The 21,102-nt window shown below is 36.9% G+C and overlaps 1 protein-coding gene across 1 annotated transcript in view; it reads right to left on the bottom strand.

Annotated features, from left to right (window-relative positions):
- The window catches only part of LOC118017833 (catenin alpha-3-like), a 1,833,615-nt gene that overhangs the window by 333,404 nt on the left and 1,479,109 nt on the right, over positions 1-21,102 (bottom strand). The window contains exon 14 of the mRNA XM_035016112.1: positions 5,283-5,434. Within this exon, the coding sequence (XP_034872003.1) occupies positions 5,283-5,434 (152 nt within the window). The remainder of the gene's footprint in view (positions 1-5,282; positions 5,435-21,102) is intronic.

Here is a 21,102-nt window from a genome sequence, read left to right on the forward strand (position 1 = left end):
GTAAAAATGGTTCATGCAAACTGGGCCATGTAAATGTTTTTTTTTTTTTTTTTAATTTTATTTTCCTTTGTTCTTCAAAAATTAACTTCCATCAAGTAACATATCCAAACTATGTTCTTATTCCCTGAAACATAAAGTTAGACAACTAACAGAAAATCTGTTAGTGGTAGTCCTGAAAATCTTCACATTTGGTTTGGAAAATGTGCTTTGATAAGTCATATATGAAAATTCACAAAAAAAATATATGAAGCCCACATTCTGAATACCTGTTAAAAGGCTGAATTTTTGCTGAATCTTTTCCTCTTTTTGAGGATATTTCACTGCTGACCACCCACGTTTCTCACAATTCATTTATGTTGCCCTTTTTAATATCTATTTCTGGTTAAGCACATTTCCCAAAAAGATGAACCATCAAGTCCTTCGTGCACATTTCAAGAAGTTAATAAAAACAACATACAGAATTATACGCTAGCTTAAAGTAATATAGGCTTAAAGGCACAATTTGCATTAAATAATCTATAATTCAGATACTCGATAAACATAAAGTTTCCTTGTATATAAAACAAAATCTTGAGAAAAAATATAATTGTTTGCTTAGAACTTCACCTTTTAAGGTACTTTTGGGGCTTTGGTTTCATGTTTACCTGCAGTCACATTTCTTTAACTTCTATAGGTAACATTCTTCAAAATATAAAGAAAATAATAAGCAGCTTCAGTAGTACTAGAACTATTCAAAAAGGTAGTAGAAACAGTAGCTATCTTCTTATAAAAGACTACTATTTACTGAGTACTTCATTGCTATTAGCTCATTTGTCAGCATAATAACTTTGAAGTAGGTTTAATACAAAGTTTATTTTACAAAGGAGGAAACAGGTTAGTGAGGTTTATGATTTGCTTTAATCTTAACTACTATATAGACTCTTAGTAATTGCAAAATTTATACGCAGATATTAAACACCAAAGAAACAATAAATATTTAATACTCCCTTCTCTTTGAGGTTAAGAATGGGATTCTGTAATTTGTCCACAAACTGAATCCAGTGGAGAGAGTAATATTAAATGTCACAGCATTTTCTCTCAGAAATTTTAAAAATAATCTGAACAATTGCTAACATAATTATTCACCAAAATAAATATTAAAGGCAGATACAATCATATTTTTACAAAACTATTTGTAAAATTTTGGGCACTGATCTGAAGTTAGTATTTTATTGTTTCAAGGGCACTGAACACTCATGAAAATTCAGACATAGGACCGGATTCTGTAACATTCAAAAACACTCTCAAGAGCATAACCTAGCCCTCCTTGAACTTGCATAATTGTAAACATATTGCCTTAATCTTGACACTCTTCAGATACTTTGAAGAAAGCATCAAATGTTTTGCAGTTCTAAGATTGGGATATTGGTCAGCATTACATTTGACCTTATAAAGAGAAGATTACACCAGATCAATTTTATCATATTCTATAATAAAGGGATAGTCCTCAAAGGAAAAAAAAAAAGATAGATTTTTATTAATTGCACCTGAATTAGACTTCTATTTTCAACATATAATCCAATTAGCAGTTAAATACACAGGTTTATGGATCATCCTCCAAAGAATCCTTGTAGAAGTTCTGTGGGAGTTTCCCTAGAGGCTGCCTAAGGAACCGGGCATGAAGACACAGAGATGATGGGCCCCTGGACTCTCCTTCATGGTTTCAAGTACAGGAGCTCTTTTTTTATCTGTTTTATTTATTTATTTAGGCCTTAAAGTGTGTTTGAAGGAAGAATAGTTCTACCTCAAAATTCAGAAAACATTCTTACAAACCATACACTTACCAGTATGTTCTCAGTTGGATGGAACATCAGCTTCTAAGGTCTCTTAACACTAAGGTCCTTAACTGGAGCTATCTAGCAGAGATTTCAGTCAGATGAAGGACCAATATAATTCAATATTTTGTTTAGTAATCTAGATGAAGGAATTGAGATTATAACCTCATGTTTCTAATTGATGCTGATTTAGGTACAGTCACAACCAAATGGCTAACAAACACATGAAAACATGTTCAAAATCACCAGCCATCACGGAAATACAAATCAAAACCACAATGGGATAACACCTTACACCAGTTAGAATGGCCAAAATTAACAAGACAGGAAACAACAAGTGTTGGCAAGGTTGTGGAGAAAGGGGAACCCTCTTACACTGTTGGTAGGAATGCAAGCTGGTACAGCCACTCTGGAAAACAGTATGGAGGTTCCTCAAGACATTAAAAATAGAGCTACCCTACCACCCAGCTATTGCACTACTAGGTATTTACCCCAAAGATACAGATGTAGTAAAAAGAAGGGGCACATGCACCTCAATGTTCATAGCAGCAATGTCCACAATAGCCAAACTGTGGAAGGAACCAAGATGACCTTCAACAGACAAATGGATAAAGATGTGGTTCATATATACAATGGAATATTACTCAGCCATCAGAAAGGATGAATACCTACCATTTGCATCGATGTGGATGGAACTGGAGGGGGTTATGCTAAGTGAAATAAGTCAAGCAGAGAAAGACAATTATCATATGGTTTCACTCATATGAGGAACATAAGGAATAGAGGGGAGGACCACAGGGGAAGGGAGGGAAAACTGAATGGGAAGAATTCAGAGAGGGAGACAAACCATGAGAGACCCTGGACTCAGGAAACAAACTGAGGGTTACAGAAGGGAGGGGGTGGGGAAATGGCATAACCAGATGATGGGTATTAAGGAGGGCATGTGTTGGGATGAGCACTGGGTATTATACGCAACTAATGAATCATTGAGCACTACATCAAAAACTTGTGATGTACTATATGCTGGCTAATTAAACATAATAAAAAAATAAAAATGAAAAAAAGCAACCTGATAAATTATATGAAGAATCATTTAGAAATATAATAAAGTTTAATATGATAAGGATTTATGACCAAGAGCAAACATATCAAATCAAAATGGAGAAGAATATACAGGCAACAACAGGGTAAAAAAAAAAAAAAATAAATGGTCTATCCAACAATCTTGGTATTTAAGAGGGGAAAACATAAGTTCATAGCAGTCGGCTATATTATTGGCAACATAAGAACAAGTTTTCCACTTTATTTGACTTTGGACAGGCCCTAATTAGAGTATGCTTTTTGATAGTCTCATTTGAGAATTTTGTTGAAAAGTTAAATAGGACTGGTAAAGAACACAAAATACTAAATTATTCCTATGAGGAAAAGTTAAAAGAAATTGAAGTATGTACCTTGAAAAAGAGATGACTGTAGGGAAAAATTACTGCCCTCTAAGGCTATTAAATAATTACAATAAATTATTCTCTTGCCCTACAGAGGACTGCTGGATATGAGAGATATATAGAAATAATGGCAAGATAATATGATTTGCTATAAGTAAGCTATTTTGATAAGGAGGAAACTTTTTAAGACTAAAACATACAAATGGGAGCTATTACAAGACTTTTTTCATCCATAGATAGATTTTTCAGAAAAAAAATCCATATCCTACCCTGGTTTACCTATGCTATTTCACTGGTTTAATCTTCTTACATATCCACCCAGGGATACCGGAAATGCAGGCGTTTTACTCTGGAAAGACTACTTCCTGAAATTCATGCGCTTCACTCTGTGTTTCTCTCCTGGTTCTACCTGTCTTCTCAGTTTTGGATTATGAGCAGTCTGCTAGTCCACTAGTCCACATGGGTAAGGTTTAAAATCCTTTTTTAGAATTAGAAAATATTTGAAAATGTACTTTGCAGCTCAGACATAGTACTGGTACAGTGCCACAGCACTCAATCACATATGAATAATATATACGTGGAAATTTCTCTCTTTTACATATTATTGGCTTGCTTTCAGGTTTTCCCAGGCTCTGAAGTGCTAGATCCTATATCTTGACACCTTTAGCCTTTCTCTTAGAATTTCTTTCATAAGCATCCATTGCCCTGCCAGTGTCTTCAACTTTTGTTGGCTTTTTTTCCTTACAAGATCCCCAAATGACTCCATTTTTATATACTGATCTGTGTAACCTAACTATGGCATTCAAGCCCATCAGATACTATTGGTGCTCACTCCATATATCCTCAGAACTTCTAGTTCCATCTTTATAGTCTCACTAACAGTTAAATGTAGAGGCTTTCAAATTAAACACTCTTCATACTTAACAAATTACACTCACCATTCCTACTGAATCTTCTTATTGCAAGCACCTGCCACTCTGCCTGAGGGTTGCTTTTTTTGGCCACAAGAGCTTGACTGACCCACGCAGGAGGCTTTAGTAACACTCTGAGGAGGGGTAGCCTTTAATCAAGGATGAATAGGTAGATATATTGGGTTTTGTTCACCTCAGGTAAGGTAATTCTGAGGTGTATTCTATAGTATCGCCCAGATTTCCCAGCAGGATTGAGCCCTAGTTGCCAGTAGTGATGCATAATTACATCTTGCTGGTTTACTTCCCCTCCCTGCCTCACTTTTTCTTTCTTACTTTCTCCTAAATAGACTAATGGTAACACAGATTCTTACCTCAGATCTGCCTTCAGGTGAACCCATTCTAAGATAAAATATCCCCATATCTTTACATGGGCATTTTCCAGAAAGCCTCCACTGTTTTTCAAATAAAATTTGAATAAACACCCCACATTAATATTTGAGTGAAAACAAATAATCCTGGTCTCTGTGTATGCAGTACACCCACAATAAAGGGCTCACTTTCACCCTTATGAAGATGGCATATCTTCCCCCAAACAGACAATTCCCAGACTGGGACAGTTCAAGTGTTTGTTGTTCTTATCAGCTCCATGTGGGATTTCTTACAGAACAGTCTGAGTCTCTAATCCACTATGAGAAGGTTTGACCATAGAAACACTCTGTTTTAGACACATTTTCCTACCAATTTCAATACAGTGATGAGAAAGATCCTTTCCTTTCCATTCAAGAAAAGAAAGCAAATTACTTTATGTATTTTCCTTTGGCTCCTGATCATGCTATGTGACACTTCAGTGAATTCTGCACACAAGGAATCCTATCATTTCTGCACACACAGCAGTTAAATATGCTCATTTGCATAAGTTATAACCAAATACATAAGTGAAAGTGTTGTTTGTGACAGTAGATTTGACTTCAGGGATACATATGAATTTCTAAAGTTCTAGTGGATTTCAGCATTGACATTATGAAATAGAAATAAAATAATTCTTGCAGTCATTCCAAGCATTCCAAATGGTGAGAAGGATTGCAATAATTCAATGGAAAGCAAAGCAAACTTACCCGAATCATCATGACTGAACATCTGATATCATGAATTGTGTCATAGATCTTCTTTGAGATGTCCACAAATTGATCATCATCAAATACATCCAAAGAGTTTTTACTTAAGGCTTCTAAGGCAACGTTCACTTGTGTTACAAACTCAGGAATTGCTGTTAAAATTAATAAGAAAGAAAAGATTGTAGTGTTTGTATTTTCTGATTTCTGGAGTTTCATAAAAATATGAGACATATTTTTAAATAAATATTTGGTTAATAGAATTTTAATTATTTTTTTCATGTAAAGAAACAAAACAGGGGAGGGAAGTCAATCCAACAAGAGGATATAATATTTATAAATATTTATGCACCATCATAGGAACACCTAAATAAATAAAGCAAAAATTAACAAACTTAAAGAGAGACATTGACAGCAATACATTAATGTAAGGGACTTTAATTGCCCCACTTACATCAATGGATAAGCCATCCAGACAAAAAAATCAAAATTAAAAAAAAAAAAACAAGACAGCTTTAAGCAACACATTAGACCAGGTGGACCTTATCATAGATGTATACAGAACATTCTATCCAATAGCAGAACATATACATTCTTCTGGTGTGCACATGGAACATTCTTTAGGATGGATCACATGATAGGCTACAAAACAAGTTTCAATAAAATTAAGAAGAATGAAATCATATTAATCATCTTTTTTGACACCATGATATGAAACTAGAAATCAATTACAGGAGGAAAACTGGGAAAATCACAAATATGTGGATATTAAACAACATGTTACAGAACAACCAATGAATTAATGAAGAAATCAAAGGGTAAATTTAAAACAATACATTGAGATTATGAAATAGAAATATAAAAATCCAAAATCTAGCAGATAAATTACATTAATAAAAATCACAATCATCACCACTGATACACAAAAAGAATTTGATAAAATTCAACATTTATTTATCATAAGACTCTCCACAAAATGGGTATAGACAGAACATGCATCAACATAATAAAGGCCATGTATGAAAACCCCAGAGCAAACATCATACTCAATGAAGAAAAGCTGAAGATCAATAATAAGACATGGATGCCCACTCTCAGCACTTTTACTCAACATATTCAAAATCCTAGCCAGACAAGAACAAGAAATAAAAAGGCATCCAAGATGATAAGGAAGAAGTAAAACTGTCATTCTTTGCAGATGACATGATACCATACATAGAAAATCCTAGTCTCCACCAAAAATTGTTAAAACTAATAAATGAATTCTGTAAAGTTGTAGGATACAAAAATCAAGGATACAAAACCAATACACAAAATCTGTTGCATTTCTACATATTAATAATGAATTATCAGAAAGAAAAATTCAGAAAGCAATCCCATTTATAATTACACCACAAAGAATAAAATGCCTAGGAATAAATGTAATCAAGGACATGAAAGACTTGTATGCTGAAAACTACAAGGCACAGAAGAAAGAAATTTAAGATGACACAAATAAATGGAAAGATAATCTAAACTCATGAACTATAAGAATTAATACTGTTAAGGGGCGCCTGGGTGGCTCAGTTGGTTAAGCAACTGCCTTCGGCTCAGGTCATGATCCTGGAGTCCCAGGATCGAGTCCCGCATTGGGGGTCCCTGCTCAGCGGGGAGTCTGCTTCTCCCTCTCCCGCTCCCCCCTCTTGTGCTCTGTCTCTAAAATAAATAAATAAAATCTTTAAAAAAAAAAAAAAGAAGAAGAATTAATACTGTTAAAATGCCCATACATCCCAAAGTAAACTATAAATACAATGAAATTCCTATCAAAATTTCAGTGGCATTTTTCATGAACTAGAACAAAGAATTCCAAAATTCGGAACCACAAAAGACCCTAAGCGGCCAAATGATCTTGAGAAAAAAGAACAAAGCGGAGGGTGTCACACTCCATGACTTCAAACTATATTACACAGTTAATCATGAAAACAGTATGGTATTGGCATAAAAACAGACACATAGATCAATGGAACAGAATAGAGAGCCCAGAAATAAACTCACACATATATGTTCAATTAATTTACAACAAAGAAGTCAATAATACAAAAGGGGAAAATGACAATCTTTTTAATAAATGGTGCTGGGAAAACTGGACAGCTACATGCAAAAGAATGGAAACAGACCACTCTCTTACACCATACACAAAGTTTATTCAAAATGGATTCAAGGGCACCTGGGTGGCTCAGTTGGTTAAGCAACTGCCTTTGGCTCAGGTCATGATCCTGGAGTCCCGGGATCAAGTCCCACATCGGGCTCCCTGCTCGGCAGGGAGTCTGCTTCTCCCTCTGGCCCTCCTCCCTCTCATGCTCTCTGTCTCTCATTCTCTCTCTCTCAAATAAATAAAATCTTTAAAAAAAAAAAATTCAAAATGGATTCAAGACTTGAATGTAAGAAAACCATAAAACTCCTAAAGAAAACATAGGCAGAACAGAAGAAGTCATCAGAATTCCCTAAGATGGAGGTGGAGTAGGAGGACCCTAGGCTCATTTTGTCCCACAAATACAACTAGATAACTATCAAATCATCCTAAATAACCCAGAAATTGGTCTGAAGACTGATGGAACAGATTCCACAACTAAAGGGCAAGAAGAGGCCACATTGAAGAAGGTAGAATTACGGAGATATGATTCAGGGGTAAAACAGACTGTGGCTGCTGTGGAGGGGAGGGAGCCCTGGTCCTGTGCAGAAGGATGAAAGAGAGAGGAACAGAGGGGAGCACACAAGGAGAATGTTTTCCCAAAGCCATTGGCTTGGAAAATGAGAAGGGCTGAATTTCTTAAGTTCTTGCAGCCAACAGGGCTTAAAGCCTAGAGTTTTAAAGGTCAGCAGGCTTGGCTGGGATAGAGTCTTGAGAGCACTGCCCTGCTCCTGGAGAGAAGACAGGCAAACAACCCCAGGGCAGACAGTGAGGAAACAGTGATTTGAAGAACGCTTGGAGCACAGAGTGGGGAGATTATTCACTCAGAGTGTCTGGGAGTGGGAGCATTCACAGAGATGCCTCTCTGGGAACAGGATAGCTGGCTAAGCCCATTTCCCTCCCCCATCTCTCAGCATAAACACAGAGCTACCAGCAAGAGGCAGCGCAGCACTGGCTGCCTAACTTACTTATACCAAGCCCCACTCCCCCGTCCTCTGGTGGGACTGCTCTTCTCTGTCAAGCTTACCTCAGTCCCAGGGTGGTGGGCCCCTCTCTCAGAAGCCCAGCACAAATCCCTGCCCATACCATGTGTCCCAACCAGAGAATTCTGCAGGGTCTCAGTTCTGGTGGAGTTGGTGTCAAGTCTCATCTCACAAGCAGACCAGAGCACACCTAGTTAAAACTCACTACATTTAGGGCAGAGACCAAACATTGCCCACAGTAGGCAAGGAGAGCCTCTGCAGATGACAGGCCTGGAGCATAGAGTAAACAAAATACAACAGCAGAGCTCACCCAGCACACACCAAGACACTCCCTGAAACTGCAGGCCCTGGGCACTACAGGAGCACTTCTTCAGAAGGCCATTACTGGTAGGAGACATAACTGGCTTTTCTAACACAGAGAAGAAGGCAGAGACTTAGACAAAATGCCAAGATGGAGGAACTTATCCCAAATGAAAGAACATGATAAGACCAAAGATCTAAGTGAAACAGATACAAGTAACATGCCTGATGAAGAATTGAAAGCAACAGTCTTAAGGATATTCACTGGGCTTGAGAAAAGAATAGAAGATATCAGTGAGACTTGTACAACAGAGATAAAAAAGTTAAAAAAAAAAAAGAATCAGAGAAGAAGAATGCAACAAACACGATTGGAAAAAGGCTTGATGCAATGAACAGCAGGCTGGAGAAAGCAGAGGAATGAATTAGTGACATAGAAAACAAAATCATGAAAAATAATGAAGCTGAACAAAAGAGGGAAAGAAGAATTATGCAACATGAGAATAGACTTAGGGAAATCAGTGACTCTATCAAACATAATAGCATTCACATTATAGAAGTCCCACAAGAAGAGAAAGTAAAGGGGGCAGAAGGTTTATTTGAGGAAATTATAGCTGAAATTATAGCTTCCTAATCTGGGGAAGGAAAGAGACATCCAAATCCAGGAGGCATAGAGAACTCCCATCAAAATCAACAAAAGCAGACTAATACCAAGACATATTGTGATTTAAATTTGCAAAATACAGTGATAAAGAAAAAAAAAAATCTTAAAAGTATCAAGACAAAAGAAGTCCTTAATTTACAAGGAAAGACCCATAAGGCTAGCTGGAGATTTCTCAACAGAAACTTGGCAAGCCCGAAGAGAGTGACATGATATATTCAAAATGCTGAATGGGAAAAATCTGCAGCCAAGAATACTCTATCCAGCAAGGCTATAGTTCAGAATAGAAGGAGAGATCAAGAGTTTCCCAGACAAACAAAAACTGAAGGAGTTCGCGACCACCAAACCAGCCCTGCAAGAAATATTAAAGGGACTCTTTGAGTGCAAAGAAGAGACCAAAAGTGACAAAGACAAGAAAGGAACAGAGAAAATCTTCAGAAAATATGACAAAATGAGTAGATATATGGGATAAGCACATATCTATCAATAATTACTTTGTACGTAAATGGACAAAATGCGCCAATCAAAAGACATCAGGTATCAGAATGGATTAAAAAAAACAAGACCCAGCAGATAGCCTCTCCTCTGTGGTCCTGCCTGCCACTCCCCTTGCCATGTGTTCAATAAATTTCTACCTCTTTAAACAAAAACAAAAACAAAAATAAGACTCTTCTATATGCTGCTTATAAGAGAATCATTTTAGATCTAAAGAAACCTGCAGATTGAAAGTAAGGGGGTGGAGAAACATTTAGCATGCAAATGGATGTCAAAAAAAAAAATCAGAGTAGCAATACTTATATCGGAATAACTAGAACTTTTTGTTCTTGAATTGTTTTTATACTGCTTTGGTAACCAGGTAACATGACCTCATGGAATGACGTTGAATGTGTTCCCTCTATTCCACTATTATAAGATTTTGATAAAGACGGTCATTAATTATTCATATGTTTGGTAGAATTCACCAATGAAATCATGTGGTTTTGGGGCTTTTCTGTTCTGGGAGATTTCTGATTCTTAATTCAACTTTTATTCTTGTTTTTGGTCTAAGAAGATTTCCTATTTCTTGGATTCAAGATTGAGGATTCAATCTTAGTAATGTACATTTTTAGGAATTATCTGTTTTTTTTTTCTAAGTTATCTGATTTGTTAGTATATAATTATTTATAGTAATTGTTATCACACTATGTATTTCTGTGGTTATCTATTGTATTGTTTTCTCTTACATCTCTCATTTTGTTTTTTGAGTCTTCCCTCTTTTTTTTTTTCTTGTTAATGTAGTTAAAGCATTGACAATTTTGTTTATATTTTTGGAAAAACTAGTCATTACTCTTTTTTTATTATGTTATGTTAATCACCATACATTACACCATTAGTTTTTGATGTAGTGTTCCATGATTCATTGTTTGAGTATAATACCCAGTGCTCCATTCAGTACATGCCCTCTTTAATACCCATCACCAGGCTAACCCATCCTCCCACCCCCCTCCCCTCTAGAACCCTCAGTTTGTTTTCCACAGTCCATCGAGTCTCATAGTTCATCTCCCCCTCCGATTTCGCCCCCTTCATTCTTCCCCTCCTTTCTTTTTTTTTTTTTTAACATATAATGTATTATTTGTTTCAGAGATACAGATCTGTGATTCAACAGTCTTGCACACTTAACAGCGCTCACCATAGCACATACCCTACCCAATGTCTATCACCCAGCCGCCTCATCCCTCCCACCCCCCACCACTCCAACAACCCTAAGTTTGTTTCCTGAGATTAAGAATTCCTCATATCAGTGAGATGATATGATACATGTCTTTCTCTGATTGACTTATTTCACTCAGCATAAGACCCTCCAGTTCCATCCACGTCATTGAAAATGGCAAAATTTCATTCTTTTTGATGGCTGCATAATATTCCATTGTGTATATGTGTGTGTGTGTGTATACACATTGAGGAAATTATAGCTGAAATTATAGCTTCCTATACACACACACACATATATATATATGTAAACTTCTTCTTTATCCATTCATCTATCAATGCACATCTTGGCTCTTTCCACGGTGTGGCTATTCTGGACGTTGCTGCTATAAACATTGGGGTGCACGTACCCCTTCAAATCACTAAATTTGTATCTTTGGGGTAAATACCCAGTAGTGCAATTGCTGGATCGTAGGGTAGGTCTATTTTCAACTTTTTGAAGAACCTCCACACTGTTTTCCAGAGTGGCTTCACGAGATTGCATTCCCACCAACAGTGTAGGACGGTTCCACTTTCTCTGCAACCTCGCCAACATCTGTCATTTCCTGACTTGCTAATTTTAGCCATTCTGACTGGTTGAGGTGATATATCACTGAGGTTTTGATTTGGATTTCCCTGATGCCGAGTGATGTTGAGCACTTTTCCATGTGTCTCTTCGCCATTTGGATGTCTTCTTTGGAAAAATGTCAGTTCATGTCTTCTGCCCATTTCTTGATTGGATCATTTGTTCTTTGGGTGTTGAGTTTGATGAGTTCTTTATAGATTTTGGATACTAGCCCTTTATCTGATATGTCCTTTGCAAATATCTTCTCCCACTCTGTTGGTTGTCTTTTGGTTTTGTAGACTGTTTCTTTTGCTGTGCAAAAGCTTTATATCTTGATGAGGTCCCAACAGTTCATTTTTGCCCTTGCTTCACTTGCCTTTGGCAATGTTTCTAGGAAGAAGTTGCTGTGCTGAGGTCGAAGAGGTTGCTGCCTGTGTTCTCCTTTAGGATTTTGATGGACTCCTGTCTCACACTGAAGTCTTTCAACCATTTGGAGTCTATTTTTGTGTGTGGTGTAAGGAAATGGTCCAGTTTCTTTCTTCTGCATGTGGCTGTCCAATTTTCCCAACACCATTTGTTGAAGAGACTGTCTTTTTTCCATTGGGCATTCTTTCCTGTTTTGTCAAAGATAAGTTGACCATAGAGTTGAGGGTCCATTTCTGGGCTCTCTATTCTGTTCCATTGATCTAGGTGTCTGTTTTTGTGCCAGTACCATACTGTCTTGATAATGACAGCTTTGTAATAGAGCTGGAAGTCCAGAATTGTGATGCCGCCAATTTGCTATTCTTATTCAACATTCCTCTGGCTATTCAGGTTCTTTTCTGGTTCCATACAAATTTTAGGATTATTTGTTCCATTTCTTTGAAAAAAGTGGATGGTATTTTGATGGAGATTGCAATGAATGTGTAGATTGCTCTAGGTAGCACTGACATCTTCACAATATTTGTTCTTCCAATCCATGAGCATGAAACGTTTTTCCATTTCTTTGTGTCTTCCTCAATTTCTTCCATGAGTATTTTATAGTTTTCTGAGTACAGATCCTTTGCCTCTTTGGTTAGATTTATTCCTAGGTATCTTATGGTTTTGGGTGCAACTATAAATGGGATCAAATCCTTAATTTCTCTTTCTTCTGTCTTGTTGTTAGTGTGTAGGAATGCCACTGATTTCTGTGCATTGATTTTATATCCTGCCACTTTACTGAATTCCTGTATGAGTTCTAGCAGTTTTGGGGTGGAGTCTTTTGGGTTTTCAACATAAAGTATCATATCATCTGCAAAGAGTAAGAGTTTGACTTCCTCCTTGCCAATTTGGATGCCTTTGATTTCTTTTTGTTGTCTGATTGCTGTGGCTAGGACCTCTAATATTATGTTGAATAGCAGTGGGGATAGTGGACATCCCTGCCATGTTCCTGACCTTAGGGGGAAAGCTCTCAGTATTTCCCCATTGAGAATGATATTCGCTGTGGGTTTTTCTTGGATGGCTTTTATGATATTGAGGTATGGACCCTCTATCCCTATACTCTGAAGAGTTTTGATCAAGAAAGGATGCTGTACTTTGTCAAATGCTTTTCTGCATCTTTTGAGAGGATCATGTGGTTCTTGTTCTTTCTTTTATTAATGTATTGTATCACATTGATTGATTTGCGGATGTTGAACCAACCTTGCAGCCCAGGGATAAATCCCACTTGGTCGTGGTGAATAATCCTTTTAATGTACTGTTGGATCCTATTGGCTAGTATTTTGGTGAGAATTTTTGCATCCATGTTCATCAAGGATATTGGTCTGTAATTCTCCTTTTTGATGGGGTCTTTGTCTGGTTTGGGGATCAAGGTAATGGTGGCCTCATAAAACGAGTTTGGAAGTTTTCCTTCCATTTCTATTTTTTGGAACAGTTTCAGAAGAATAGGTATTAATTCTTCTTGAAATGTTTGGTAGAATTCCCCTGGGAAGCCATCTGGCCCTGGGTTTTTGTTTGTTGGGAGATTTTTGATGACTGCTTCAATTTCTTTAGTGGTTATAGGTCTGTTCAGGTTTTCTATTTCTTCCTAGTTCAGTTTTGGTAGTTGATACATTGCTAGGAATACCTCCATTTTCCAGATTATCTAATTTGCTGGCATAGAGTTGCTCATAATATGTTCTTATAATTGTTTGTATTTCTTTGGTGTTGGTTGTAACCTCTTCTCTTTCGTTCATGATTTTGTTGATTTGGGTCATTTCTCTTTTCTTTTTGATAAGTCTGGCCAGGGGTTTATCAATCTTATTAATTCTTTCAAAGAACCAGCTCCTAGTTTCATTGATCTGTTCTACTGTTCTTTGGTTTCTATTTCATTGATTTCTGCTCTGATCTTTACTATTTCTCTTCTCCTGCTGGGTTTAGGCTTTTTTTGCTGTTCTTTCTCTAGCTCCTTTAGGTGTAGTGTTAGGTTGTGTATTTGAGACATTTCTTTTTCTTGACAAAGGCTTGTATTGCTATATACTCTCCTCTTAGGACTGCTTTTGCTGCATCCCAAAGATTTTGAACAGTTGTTTTCATTTTCATTGGTACCATGAATTTTTTTAATTCTTCTTTAATTTCCTGGTTGACCCATTCATTCTTCAGTAGGATGCTCTTTAGCCTCCATGTATTTGAGTTCTTTCTTTTTTTTTTTTTAAGATTTTATTTATTTTTTGACAGAGAGAGAGACAGCGAGAGAGGGAACACAAGCAGGGGGAGTGGGAGAGGGAGAAGCAGGCATTCCGCTGAGAAGGGAGCCCGATGCGGGCCTCGATCCCAGGACCCCGGGATCATGACCTGAGCTGAAGGCAGACGCTTAACGACTGAGCCACCCAGGCGCCCCTATTTGAGTTCTTTCTGACTTTCCTCTTGTGATTGAGTTCTAGTTTCAAAGCATCATGATCTGAAAATAGGCAGGGAATGATCCCAATCTTTTGGTACCAGTTGAGACCTGATTTATGACCTAGGATGGGATCTATTCTGGAGAATGTTCCATGGGCACTAGAGAAGAATGTGTTTTCTGTTGCTTTGGGATGGAATGTTCTGAATAGATCTATGAAGTCCATTTGGTCCAGTGTGTCATTTAAAGTCTTTATTTCCTTGTTGATCTTTTGATTAGATGATCTGTCCATTTCAGTGAGGGGGGTGTTGAAGTCCTCCACTATTATTGTATTGTTGTCGATGTGTTTCTTTGCTTTTGTTATTAGTTGGCCTATATAATTGGCTGCTCCCATGTTAGGGGCATAGATATTTACAATTGTTAGATCTTCTTGTTGGATAGACCCTTTAAGTAGGATATAGTGTCCTTCCTCATCTCTTATTACAGTCTTTGGTTTAAAATCTAATTTGTCTGATAGAAGGATTGCCACCCCAGCTTTCTTTTTGTGTCCATTAGCATGGTAAATTGTTTTCCACCCCCTCACTTTCAATCTGGGGGTGTCTTGGTTCTAAAATGAGTCTCCTGCAGACAGCATATCGATGGGTCTTGTTTTTTAATCCAATCTGATAGCCTGCGTCTTTTGATTGGGGCATTTAGCCCATTTACTTTCAGGGTAACTATTGAAAGATATGAATTTAGTGCCATTGTATTGCCTGTAAGGTGACTGTTACTGTATATTGTCTGGGTTCCTTTCTGGTCTATGCTGCTTTTAGGCTCTCTCTTTGTTTAGAGGACCCCTTTCAATAGTTCTTGTAGGGCTGCTTTCATGTTTGCAAATTCCTTTAGTTTTTGTTTGTCCTGGAAACTTTTTATCTCTCCTATTTTCAATGACAACATAGTTGGATATAGTATTCTTGGCTGCATATTTTTCTCATTTAGTGCTCTGAATAGATCATGCCAGTCCTTTCTGACCTGCCAGGTCTCTGTGGATAATCTAATGTTTCTACCATTGTAGGTCACAGATCTCTTCTCCAAGCTGCTTTCAAGATTTTCTCTTTGTCTCTGAGACTCGTAAGTTTTACTATTAGATGTCGGGGTGTTGACCTATTTTTATTGATTTTGAGAGGCGTTCTCTGTGCCTCCTGGATTTTGATACCTGTTTCCTTCCCCAAATTAGGGAAGTTCTCTGCTATAATTTGCTCCAATATACCTTCTGCCCCTCTCTCTCTTTCTTCTTCTTCTGGGATCCCAATTATTCTAATGTTGTTTTGTCTTATGGTATCACTTATCTCTTGAATTCTGCCCTTGTGATCCAGTAGTTGTTTATCTCTCTTTTTCTCAGCTTCTTTATTTTCCATCATTTGGTCTTCTATATTACTAATTCTCTCTTCTGCCTCATTTATCCTAGCAGTTAGTACCCCCATTTTTTATTGTACCTCATTAATAGCCTTTTTGATTTCAACTTGATTAAATTTTAGTTCTTTTATTTCTCCAGAAAGGGTTTCTCTAATAACACCCATGGTTTTTTCAAGGCCAGCTAGTATCTTTAAAATTATCATTCTGAACTCTAATTCTGACATCGTACTAATGTCCATATTGATTATGTCCCTGGCAGTCGGTACTGCCTCTTGTTCTCTTTGTGGAGGTGATTTTTTCTGTCCTATCATTTTGTCCAGAGGAGAATAGATGAATAAGAGAACACAATGCTAACAGGGTAACAACATCCCCAGAAAATATACTCTGAACAAAGCAGAAAAGACTTGATGCTGGGGGAAAAGAAAGGGAAAGAAAGAAAAAAGAAAAAGAAAAACATAAAAACAAAGAAAAACAAATCAAAACAAAACAGAATATGATCAAATATGGTCAGGCTGGTGCATAGATCAGTGCCACACACTTGATTTTGCATGTATTTTGGTCTGTTTAGAAGGAAGTGCCTCCCAAAATTTTAAAGAAAGAAAAACTTATATATGTACAAAAATAAGGGTTAATATGATGAAGGGTTGGAATATGACTGTAAAGATGAAAATTAAAAAGATTTTATAAAAGGAATTGATAAGAAGTTGTTTGAAAAAAGAAAGAAGAGTATTTAAAAAAAAAGATTAAAAAATGGAGAGAATGTGATCAGGCAGAAGACTAGAACAAAGCCATACATTAGAGATTTAGGGTATATTTTGATCTGTTAGAACAAACTGTATCTCAAAATTTTAAAGAGAGAACAACTTATATATATATGCCAAAAATAAGGGTAACCACTATGAAGGGATAGAATATGACTCTAAAAATGAAAAATGTAAATTTTTTTTTTTTTTAAAGGGATTGATAAGCGTTGGTTGAAAAAGGGAAAAGGAAAAATACACACACACACAAAAAAGACAATTAATAAAAATTAACTTTGAAAGACTAAAGAATTACGGTAAAAAAACCATGGATTCTATGTTCAGTTTTCCCCTAGCGCTGGAGTTCCGCCGTTCTCATTTATCAGTAAACTTGATCTTGGCTGGCTGTTTCTTGCTGATCTTCTGGAGGAGTGGCCTGTTGCCGTGGTTCCCAAATATCTTTGCCGGAGGCAGAATTGCCCTGCCCTTGCCTGGTCTGGGCTAAGTAATCTGCTCGGGTTTGCTCTCGGGAGTTTTTGTGACCTGCAAGCTTTCGGTACAGCTTTGGAGAATGAGAGTGAAAATGGTGGCCTCCCAATCTCTGCCTGGAGGAGCTGAGAACTTGGTGCCCCGCTCCTCAGTGAGCCCCCAGAGAAAAGCAGTCAATTACTCCCGTCTCCCTGGTCTCCGGCCGCACTTCGTGCTCACCCCGCCTGTGACCGAGCATTTCTATCTCTGGCACCCGACTCAGTGTGGAGTCTCCAAACCCAGCAGATCCCTGCGGTGCACTCCCATGCCACTCCTCCCAGGGGTGAAGGGGAATCTCCCCAATCTGCCACTTGTTGGGTCCCTGCTGGAGGAGCAGTGGCCCGACTGTGCCGCGGATTATGGTTTAGGGCAACCCCAAGCTGAGAGCCCACGCCTCGGCTCTGTCTCTGCAGCCGGCTTCCCCGCTCCCATACCTGGGAGCTCTGCCACACTCAGGCAGCCGCAGTCTTTCTGTGATCCTGAGGGTCCTGAGACCACACTGTCCCAGTGAGGGTTTCACCACCTGCTTAGCTACGGGAGCAATGTCCCTCAGTGGAGCCAACTTCTAAAAGTTTCAATTTTGTGCTCCAAGGCTCTATCACTTGCCAGAAGCGGTCGACGGAGGCCCCCTCCCCCACCATCTATCCTCCCGAATATTGCCTCGGATTCACTTCTCCGCACATCCTACCTTCCAGAAAGTGGTCACTTTCCAATTCAGAGAGTTGTTGCTATTCTTTTCTTCAATCTCCTCTTGAGTTTGTAGGTGTTCAGAATGGTTTGATCCCTATCCAGCTCAATTCCTGGGATCAGATGAAATCCAGGTCTCCTACTCCTCTGCCATCTTGCTCTGCCCCCCAAACTGGTCATTACTCTTAATGTTATGTTATTCTTTATCCTGGTCTCTATTTTATTTGTTTCTGACTTTTCCTTGTTATTTCCTTCCTCTACTAAATTTCAGCCAAGTTTCTTCTTTTTCTAGTTCCTTGTGGTATAATGTTGTTTATTTGAACTTTTTTTCCTTAAACATTTATGGCATAAATTTCACCCTAATATCCACTTTGCTGCATCCCAGGGGTTTTAGAATTTTGTGTTTTCTTTTCTTTTGTTTTGAGTAATATTTTGATTTGCCATTTGCTTTCTTATTTGGCCCAGTGCCTGGCAGTCATGTGTTGTGTAATATTTACATATTAAATATTTAATATTTACCAAAAAAGAAAAAAGAAAACATAGAGAGTAACCTCCTGGCTTTGAATTTTTGAATCTGACTCCAAAAGCAAAGCCAACAAAAGAAAAAAATAAACAAGTAGGACTACATAAAACTACAAAGCTTCTGCACAGCAAAGGAAATCAATAAAATGGAAAGGCAACCTATTAAATTAGAGAAAATATTTGCAAATGATATTCCTGATAAGGGGTTAATATCCAAACTATATGAAAAACTCATACAACTCAAAAGAAAAAAAAAAAAATCTTATTTAAAAATGGGCAGAATATTTATCCAAAGAAAATGAGAACACTAATTTGAAAAGATATATGCACCCTATGTTCATTGCAGTATTATATACAATAGCTAAGATATGAAAGCAACTTAATTGTCCACTGATAGATGATGGATAAAGAAAATGTGGTGTATATATACAATGGAATATTACTCAGACATAAAAAAAGAATGAAATTTTGTCATTCCCAACAACATAGATGGGCCTGGAGAGTATTATGCTAAGTGAAATGAGTCAGAGGAAGACAAATACTTTATGATTTCACTTATATGTGGAATCTATAAAAGCAAAACACATGAATGAACAAAGCAAAACAAAACTCAGAGATACAGAGGACAAATTGGTGGTTTTCAGAGGAAGGTGGGTGCAAAGGGTGACGGTCAATTGTATGATGATGAATGGTAACTAGACTTTTTAGTGTATACAAATATTAAATATTATGTTGTATACCTGAAATTAATATATACCAAATTTACCTCAGTAATAATAATAATAATAATAATAATAATAATAATAATAATAATAATAAAACAGGATACTGGCATAAAAACAAACATATAGACCAATGGAATGGTACAGAGAGCCAGAAATCTATGCATCTCCAGTTAACTGATTTTTGACAAAGGTGCCAAAAACACACAATGAGGCATGGATACTCTTCAATAAATGGTGCTGGGATAACTGCATGTCCAAAAGCAAAAAGATGGAATTAGACCCTTATCTCACACCATATACAAAAATCAACATGAATTAAAAACTTATAAGATTTGAAACCATAAAATTACTAGAAGAAAACAGGGAAACAACTCCCTGACATTGGTCTTGGCAATGGTGTTTTGGATATGACACTAAAACATGGGTAACAAAAGTGAAATAGACAAGTGGGATTGAATTAAACTAAACAAACAAAAAAATACATAAAAAGGAAACAATCAGCAAGGTGGAGAGAACCTATGGAATGGGAGAAAATATTTGCAAACCATACATCTGATAAAGGGTTAATATCCAAAATATATAAAAAAATTATACAACCCAATTGAAAAAATAATAATAATAACCCAATTTAAAAAAATGAACAGAGGAGTTGAATAACATTTTTCCAGGGAAAACATACAGATAGCCAATAGGTAAATGAAAAGGTGCTCAACATCATTAAATATCAGGAAAATACAAATCTATACCTCATATTTGTTACAGTGGTTAGTATCAAAAAGACAGAAGATAACAAGTGTTGGTGAGGATGAAGAAAAAAGGAAACTCTTTTACATTGTTAGAAAAATGCCAATTGAGACAGCCACTATAGAAAATAGCATGCATATAAATACAGCATGATCACACTCATATGTAGAATTTAAGTTGTCATAGAAGTGAAGAATAGAATGGTGGTTGCTAATGGCCAGGAGGTAAGGAAAATGAGGAAATGTTGGCCAGAGGATACAAATTTCAGTTACGCAGGATGAATAAGTTCTGGAGTTCCAGGGTACAGTATAATAACTATAGTTAATACTACTACATTGTAGAGTAGTTGAAATTTGCTGAGAGTAGATCTTATGTGTTCTCACTACCAAAAAGAAAAGAAAAAGGTAACCATGTGAGGTGATGAACATGTTATTTATCTTGATTTTGGTAATCTCTTCACAATGTATATCAAAACATTGTGTTGTATATCTTAAATATATAATTTTTATTTGTCAATTATCTCTCTAAAGCTGGAAAAAAATTTTAAAAAACACAAAAAATATAAAGAAATAGGCAATCTTACATGCAAAATGTTTCTAAAATAACACAACATTGAATGAGTCTAAGGATGAATCTATCAATAAGGTCAATCCATAGATGGCCTTCTTTTTTTTTTTAAATTTCAAGATACTCTCAAAATTTTCTCTAAGTTTACTTTTAAGGTTAATGATAGTAACATTCATTAATTCTTCACTAGATTCAAGGCACTTTTCTAAATGTCAGCTGTGATTTAAATCCTAAAACAACCCCTTTATTAGCCTGAGTTTAAAATTTAGTGAATGGTGAAGACAAAGAAAAGTCAGGAATCTTGTCCTGGGTAATTCTGCTAATATATAGCAGGATGGAGATTCGAACTCATACTTCCAGTATGTAGAATCTACACTCTAAACTACTATACTATATTATATTGAAGAAGCCTCTGCCCCATGTGACTACTGCTTTGAGAGTGGAGATGTAGAACATTTCTATCATCATGGAAACTTCTTTTGGATAATAATATTCTTTCTTTTTAAAGATTTATGTTTTAGAGAGAGATAGAGTGGGGTGGGGGGGGGCAGGGGTGAAGGGAGAAGGGGAGAGAAACTTCAGCAGACTGTGAGTGGGCTCGATCTCATGACTCTGAGACACAACCTTAGCTGAAATCAAGAGTCAGTAGCTTAACCAACTGAGCCACACAGGCACCCC

This window comes from Mirounga leonina, unplaced genomic scaffold (assembly GCF_011800145.1).
Source record: "Mirounga leonina isolate KUSES-001 unplaced genomic scaffold, KU_Mleo_1.0 Mir_106, whole genome shotgun sequence".
NCBI classification, from domain to species: Eukaryota; Metazoa; Chordata; class Mammalia; order Carnivora; family Phocidae; genus Mirounga; species Mirounga leonina.